This window comes from Lepidochelys kempii, chromosome 6 (genome assembly GCF_965140285.1).
Source record: "Lepidochelys kempii isolate rLepKem1 chromosome 6, rLepKem1.hap1, whole genome shotgun sequence".
NCBI lineage: Eukaryota > Metazoa > Chordata > Testudines > Cheloniidae > Lepidochelys > Lepidochelys kempii.
The window spans coordinates 109,026,308-109,034,202 of record NC_136385.1 but is presented as its reverse complement, the minus strand read 5'-3'; the positions used below and the strand labels follow the sequence as shown (position 1 = coordinate 109,034,202).

The following is a 7,895-nucleotide window of genomic DNA, read 5'->3' as shown; positions in this document are numbered from 1 at the left end:
TGTTGCCTATATATTATCCACCTCATAAGGATGTTGAGAGGAGTAATTTAATTAATATTTAACTAACCTGCTTTGAGATCCTCTGATGAAAATCACTATAGATATACAAGGCATTATTAATTTTCTTTATTTTATTAAACTTAATCTCTTTTCTTTTGAGTGCAAAACCAAATCAATTTATCATTATATTTACTTTTAAAGTATACACATATTTAACAAATAGGGCCAGATACTGAATGATCTGACTTTCATGAAACTACACTGATTTATTTGTATCTGCACATGTTTCAGGAAATGCAATTTAAGAAATTCAATGAAAACTAGGTAATGGAAACATAAAGGCTTTTGGTGGGCAGGGGGGTCAATCCTCCCAAATATAGGGCCTGATTCTGACATGAATACCCATGTTGAGTAGCACTTACTCATATGAATAATCCTGTTGAGTTTCGATCTACTCATGAAAGTGCTTCTCAGTGTAAACAGGGGAGGTAGAATCAGGCCCAAATGCTTTGGAGACAGCCCTCTTAGCCCAAGATAAGATAAGATTACATTGTCTGTGTTCAGATAAGAATACTGAGGCCCCAATCCTGCAATCAGATCTTCATAGGCAGATACCTGTGCCTGTATAGAGTCCTACTGAAGTTAATATGCACTGTGTAGGTGCAAAAGTCTGCATCGATTGCAAGATCAGGGCCTAAATGCTCTTTTCAAATATGAGTTTAGTTGGAGTTTACCAAGTGTCTCTTTTTTTTCTTCCTTATAGTATTTCAAGCTATCAACTTTTGCATTTTATCACTGAGCATAAAAAAAAAAAATTGAAGGAAATAAATGACTCAAAAGAAGATAGAAGTTGTATTTTTTATTCTGCTTTTGATTTGCTGATAAATTAACACTGTGCTAACTTCTATGGCTGCACTGACATTTACTGATGAAGGAGGTGAGTTGATAAATGTAAGGGTTTCCTGTTGAACTCTGCAAATAAGCTGCTGCTGATTGGACGTGTTGCGCCAAGATTACTGTTGTGGTCTTTGTGAGCCCTGGGACTTGCAGACCTTGTGTCGTTACTATGTTGGGACACCATTTTGTTCTTTGTTACAGATTTCCTTGCTCTGATAACATGCTAGATGCTGCCTTGTTTGCTTACTGAACTGCTGCTCCCAATTTTGGTGTCAGATCTTTTTTTTAAATCACGATGTTATGCTTAAGCCTGGCTCTGTGGCTACCCCATTGCATGTTTTCTTACATCACTGGATATTAGAAATGTTTGCTGATATGCTAGACCACATTCCAGATTTTAAATATAGGCTAGGAAGGATTTCCCAGTGCTTAGAACATTAACCTAAGACTTGGGATACCTGGGTTGAATTCCCCACTCTGACACAAGGTGACTGTGGACAAGTCACTTAGTCTCTCTGTGCTTCAGTTCCCATCTGTGAAATGGGAATAATAACACTTCCCTACCTTACAAGGGTGTTGTGAGGATAAATACATTAAAGACTGTGAAATGCTTAGAGATCTGCTGACGAATCACACTATTTTAGAGCTACATATTATTATCTATCATATATGATCAGAATAAACGACAAAGGAATCTTGGTATCCTTTTCTGACTCTGCCCTATCCATGGAAAACTATATACTGGACATGGTACCCAGGTTTTCTGAGTTGTGCAGTTTGTGTCACCTGCACCTTTAATTATCCTATAAAAACCTGCATAGCAACACACCCCTAGGGACAAAAAAGCTAGCTACTTGCTCTGGTTGTAGTGGAATGATTCCTCTCCGGTTTGAGCTATGATGGTCATTTTACATCCACCCTATGTTCTTGTTGATGTCTTACAAAGTGATGGATCTACTTTATTATTGGCTGTTAAAGTCCTTAATGGTGCTTGTCTTGGCTACATTTGAGATTTAAGCCTTGTACTGATGAATATCTATGCTCAAACACCACTCATAGTTTAGGGATTGACAGGGTGAGCAGTACAGTATGAGACTCTTGCTACTCTAATTGCAACCTTTCCTTCCCACTTTACACACACACACACACACACACACACACACACACACACACACACACAATTTTCTATTCAAGTATGTTTGTGGAATAACCACAGCTGACCATCTACATTTATTATCTTCCCTTCCAATCCATTCATTTCTAAGTGTTTGTATTTAAAGCAGGTGGTATTTCATTATGTTTTTCTTATAGTATATTACTTTTTATACTGTTGTAGTGCACCCCTAGCATTTTGGCAGGAACTTATTAAATTCACATAAATTATTAACTGTTGTTGTTATTACTATTTTACACATTAACTTAATTTACTCAATCATTTGGGGAAAAATATACAGAGTGATGGGCAGCTTCCTCCCTGAAGTGTATTTTTCCCCCTTGGATTTAAGTATCTCCCAGTAGTAAAGCTCAAGGAGTGTGCTTAGATGATGGTGATATCAGTCGTACCTTGACAAGGGAGCTATTATCCACCCCAAGGAGCTATGTCATCAGAGCTAGGATGCTATCACAAATTAAGTGGCAGTGGACTGTATGCACATAAGTTAATCTTTGTGTTTATTTCTGAATTTGGTGGTCCAAGTTATGATGTAAACATGACTACATATGAACATCGGTGTCATTCAAGTCCAATCTTACCCCATTGATAAGCCCCAAAATTATGCAAGACTCTTCTCCTGATTTCCTCTCTTCAGAGTTATCTCATAAGGTAGCTTTGCAGGCACAATAAGAGTTAAAATTGCTTTATCAGGATTATGTCTCTGTTACCTCATGATGGTTATTTGTCTTGCAGAACCTGGGCTGGTAATCTGATGTATAGGAAAGGGACTTGAACTTTTGTCTCCTACATCCCAAGTGAATACCCTAACGCCTGGGCTGTAAAGACATTTTCACACTGTAGCTGACCCAGTGACTAATTATTTACACAAAGAGGAGCATCTCCAACAGGAGATATTGTGTCCCACTGGCAATCCCACAGCCCAACAACTAGTGCACCTTCCAGAGAGGTAAGACATTCACATTCCAATCACTGCTCTACATTAGCTACGGGGAGTATTGAACCTCGATCTCCCACAGTTTAGGGGAATGCACCAACCACTGGGCTAACGGGGAGGCAACAACACCAGCCACAGCAAGGATGGGCTTAGGAGAGGGTTTACAACGTTGACTCCCAAACCAAATTGGTGCCTCCCTCCAACCTAGATTTAGTTGCCTAAGGGTATGTCTACACTACGAAATTAGGTCGAATTTATAGAAGTCGGTTTTTTTGAAATCGGTTTTATATATTCGAGTGTGTGTGTCCCCACAGAAAATGCTCTAAGTGCATTAAGTGCATTAACTCGGCGGAGTGCTTCCACAGTACCGAGGCAAGCGTCGACTTCCGGAGCGTTGCACTGTGGGTAGCTATCCCACAGTTCCCACAGTCTCCGCTGCCCATTGGAATTCTGGGTTGATATCCCAATGCCTGATGGGGCTAAAACATTGTCGCGGTTGGTTCTGGGTACATATCGTCAGGACCCCGTTCCCACCCTCCCTCCCCCCGTGAAAGCAAGGGCAGACAATCATTTCGTGCCTTTTTTGTCTGCTGCCAGCCAAAGATGTAAAGGATAGATGGAGTGGGTCAGAACAAGAAATAGACCAGATTTGTTTTGTACTCATTTTCCTCCTCCCCTGTCTAGATCACACTGCAGTCAGTCACAGAGAAGGCGCAGTGAGGTTAATCTAGCCATGTATCAATCAGAGGCCAGGCTAACCTCCTTGTTCCAATAACAACGATAACTTTGGTGCACCATTTCTTATTGGAACCCTCCGTGCAGTCCTGCCTGAAATACTCCTTGATGTACAGGCACACCCTTTGTTGATTTTAGCTCCCTGAAGCCAACCCTGTAAGCCGTGTCGTCAGTCGCCTCTCCCTCCGTCAGAGCAACGGCAGACAATCGTTCCGCGCCTTTTTTCTGTGCGGACGCCATACCAAGGCAAGCATGGAGGCCGCTGAGCTCATTTTGGCAATTAGGAGCACATCAACCACCACACGCATTATCCAGCAGTATATGCAGCACCAGAACATGGCAACGCGATACCGGGCGAGGAGGCGACGTCAGCGCGGTCCCGTGAGTGATCAGGACATGGACACAGATTTCTCTGAAAGCATGGGCCCTGCCAATGCATGCATCATGGTGCTAATGGGGCAGGTTCATGCTGTGGAACGCCGATTCTGGGCTCGGGAAACAAGCACAGACTGGTGGGACCGCATAGTGTTGCAGGTCTGGGACGATTCCCAGTGGCTGCGAAACTTTCGCATGCGTAAGGGCACTTTCATGGAACTTTGTGACTTGCTTTCCCCTGCCCTGAAGCGCATGAATACCAGGATGAGAGCAGCCCTCACAGTTGAGAAGCGAGTGGCGATAGCCCTGTGGAAGCTTGCAACGCCAGACAGCTACCGGTCAGTTGGGAATCAATTTGGAGTGGGCAAATCTACTGTGGGGGCTGCTGTGATGCAAGTAGCTCACGCAATCAAAGATCTGCTGATATCAAGGGTAGTGACCCTGGGAAATGTGCAGGTCATAGTGGATGGCTTTGCTGCAATGGGATTCCCTAACTGTGGTGGGGCTATAGACGGAACCCATATCCCTATCTTGGCACCAGAGCACCAAGCCGGCGAGTACATAAACCGCAAGGGGTACTTTTCGATAGTGCTGCAAGCTCTGGTGGATCACAAGGGACGTTTCACCAACATCAACGTGGGATGGCCGGGAAAGGTGCATGATGCTCGCATCTTCAGGAACTCTGGTCTGTTTCAAAAGCTGCAGGAAGGGACTTTCTTCCCAGACCAGAAAATAACTGTTGGGGATGTTGAAATGCCTATATGTATCCTTGGGGACCCAGCCTACCCCTTAATGCCATGGCTCATGAAGCCGTACACAGGCAGCCTGGACAGTGGTCAGGAGCTGTTCAACTACAGGCTAAGCAAGTGCAGAATGGTGGTAGAATGTGCATTTGGACGTTTAAAGGCGCGCTGGCGCAGTTTACTGACTCGCTTAGACCTCAGCGAAACCAATATTCCCACTGTTATTACTGCTTGCTGTGTGCTCCACAATATCTGTGAGAGTAAGGGGGAGACGTTTATGGCGGGGTGGGAGGCTGAGGCAAATCGCCTAGCTGCTGGTTACGCGCAGCCAGACACCAGGGCGGTTAGAAGAGCTCAGGAGGGCGCGGTACGCATCAGAGAAGCTTTGAAAACCAGTTTCATGACTGGCCAGGCTACAGTGTGAAAGTTCTGTTTGTTTCTCCTTGATGAAACCCCCTGCCCCTTGGTTCACTCTACTTCCCTGTAAGCTAACCACCCTCCACTCCTCCCTTTAATCACCGCTTGCAGAGGCAATAAAGTCATTGCTGCTTCACAGTCATGCATTCGTTATTCATTCATCACACAAATAGGGAGATGACTACCAAGGTATCCCAGGAGGGGTGGTGGAGGAGGGAAGGAAAATGCCACACAGCACTTTAAGCACAGCACTTTAAAAGTTTACAACTTTAAAATTTATTGAATGACAGCCTTCTTTTTTTTGGGCAATCCTCTGTTGTGGAGTGGCTGGTTGGCCGGAGGCCCCCCCACCGCGTTCTTGGGCGTCTGGGTGTGGAGGCTATGGAACTTGGGGAGGAGGGCGGTTGGTTACAGAGGGGCAGCAGTGGCAGTCTGTGCTCCAGCTGCCTTTGCTGCAGCTCAACCATACACTGGAGCATTCTGGTTTGGTCCTGCAGCAGCCTCAGCATTGAATCCTGCCTCCTCTCATCACGCTGCCGCCACATTTGAGCTTCAGCCCTGTCTTCAGCCCGCCACTTACTCTCTTCAGCCCGCCACTTACTCTCTTCAGCCCTCCACCTCTCCTCCCGGTCATTTTGTGCTTTCCTGCACTCTGACATTATTTGCCTCCACGCATTCGTCTGTGCTCTGTCAGTGTGGGAGGACAGCATGAGCTCGGAGAACATTTCATCGCGAGTGCGTTTTTTTTTCTTTCTAAGCTTCACTAGCCTCTGGGAAGGAGAAGATCCTGTGATCATTGAAACACATGCAGCTGGTGGAGAAAAAAAAAGGGACAGCGGTATTTAAAAAGACACATTTTATAAAACAGTCGCTACACTCTTTCAGGGTAAACCTTGCTGTTAACATTACATACATAGCACATGTGCTTTCGTTACAAGGTCGCATTTTGCCTCCTCCCACCGCGTGACTACCCCCTCAACCTTCCCCCCTCCCTGTGGCTAACAGCGGGGAACATTTCTGTTCAGCCACAGGCAAACAGCCCAGCAGGAATGGGCTATACTGAGTGTCCCTGAAGAAAAGCACCCTATTTCAACCAGGTGACCATGAATTATATCTCACTCTCCTGAGGATAACACAGAGAGAGAAAGAATGGATTTTGGTTGAATGCCAGCAAACATACACTGCAATGTTTTGTTCTACAGTGATTCCCGAGTATGTGTTACTGGCCTGGAGTGATAAAGTGTCCTACCATGAAGGACGAAATAAGGCTGCCCTCCCCAGAAACCTTTTGCAAAGGCTTTAGGACTACATCTAGGAGAACCGCAAATGCCAGGGCAAAGTAATCCTTTCACATGCTTGCTTTTAAACCATGTATAGCATTTTAAAAGGTACACTCACCAGAGGTCCCTTCTCCGCCTGCTGGGTCCAGGAGGCAGCCTTGGGTGGGTTCGGGGGGTACTGGCTCCAGGTCTAGGGTGAGAAACAGTTCCTGGCTGTCGGGAAAACCGGTTTCTCCGCTTGCTTGCTGTGAGCTATCTACAACCTCCTCCTCCTCCTCATCTTCTTCGTCCCCAAAACCTGCTTCCGTATTGCCTCCATCTCCATTGAAGGAGTCAAACAACACGGCTGGGGTAGTGGTGGCTGAACCCCCTAAAATGGCATGCAGCTCATCATAGAAGCGGCATGTTTGGGGCTCTGACCCAGAGCGGCTGTTCGCCTCTCTGGTTTTCTGGTAGGCTTGCCTCAGCTCCTTAAGTTTCACGCGGCACTGCTTCGGGTCCCTGTTATGGCCTCTGTCCTTCATGCCCTGGGAGATTTTCACAAAGGTTTTGGCATTTCGAAAACTGGAACGGAGTTCTGATAGCACGGATTCCTCTCCCCAAACAGCGATCAGATCCCATACCTCCCGTTCGGTCCATGCTGGAGCTCTTTTGCGATTCTGGGACTCCATCATGGTCACCTGTGCTGATGAGCTCTGCATGGTCACCTGCAGCTTGCCACGCTGGCCAAACAGGAAATGAGATTCAAAAGTTCGCGGTTCTTTTCCTGTCTACCTGGCCAGTGCATCTGAGTTGAGAGTGCTGTCCAGAGCGGTCAGAATGGAGCACTCTGGGATAGCTCCCGGAGGCCAATACCATCGAATTGTGTCCACAGTACCCCAAATTCGAGCTGGGAACGTCGATTTAAGCGCTAATCCACTTGTCAGGGGTGGAGTAAGGAAATCGATTTTAAGAGCCCTTTAAGTCGAAATAAAGGGCTTCACTGTGTGGACGGGTGCAGGTTTAAATCAATTTAACGTTGCTAAATTCGACCTAAAGTCCTAGTGTAGACCAGGGCTAAGTCTTTTTGAAGGTTGTGACTTAGGCCACACCCCTCTTCCCAGCATTTCCTATTGCTCTCTGATCAACTTGCTGGCTTCTATGAATCCTTTTCTGAGGCCCCTTAAGTCTCCCCCATGCCTTATATAGGGCACCTAACTTTGGGCTGTGGAGTCTACGAGGTAGTAGGGCAGCCAAATGTTGGATGTTGCAGTGCTGAACCTAAGCCCCCTTTGTAGAGCTCTCCTTTAGAGTGAGACTCTATCCTGGGCTCCCTTCAGCTTTTCCCTCTGCTCTGGTTG

At 45.9% G+C, this 7,895-nt stretch overlaps 1 protein-coding gene across 1 annotated transcript; it reads right to left on the bottom strand.

Moving 5' to 3' along the window:
* Window positions 1-5,544: 5,544 nt before the first annotated feature.
* Window positions 5,545-7,338, bottom strand: LOC140913627 (uncharacterized). Its single transcript, XM_073350354.2, has 2 exons — window positions 6,674-7,338; window positions 5,545-6,086 (listed from the first exon to the last, which is right to left on the bottom strand). The coding sequence occupies exons 1-2, from the start codon at window positions 7,254-7,256 to the stop codon at window positions 5,545-5,547; spliced, it is 1,125 nt and encodes a 374-aa protein (XP_073206455.2). The 5' UTR covers window positions 7,257-7,338.
* Window positions 7,339-7,895: the final 557 nt, after the last annotated feature.

Coding starts and splice junctions, on each gene's coding strand:
- LOC140913627 (XM_073350354.2), bottom strand. CDS start 7,256: ATGCAGAGCTCATCAGCACAGGTGACCATGATGGAGTCCCAGAATCGC. Junction 6,087..6,673: donor AGGCGGAGAAGGGACCTCTG/GTGAGTGTACCT, acceptor TTTCTCCACCAG/CTGCATGTGTTTCAATGATC.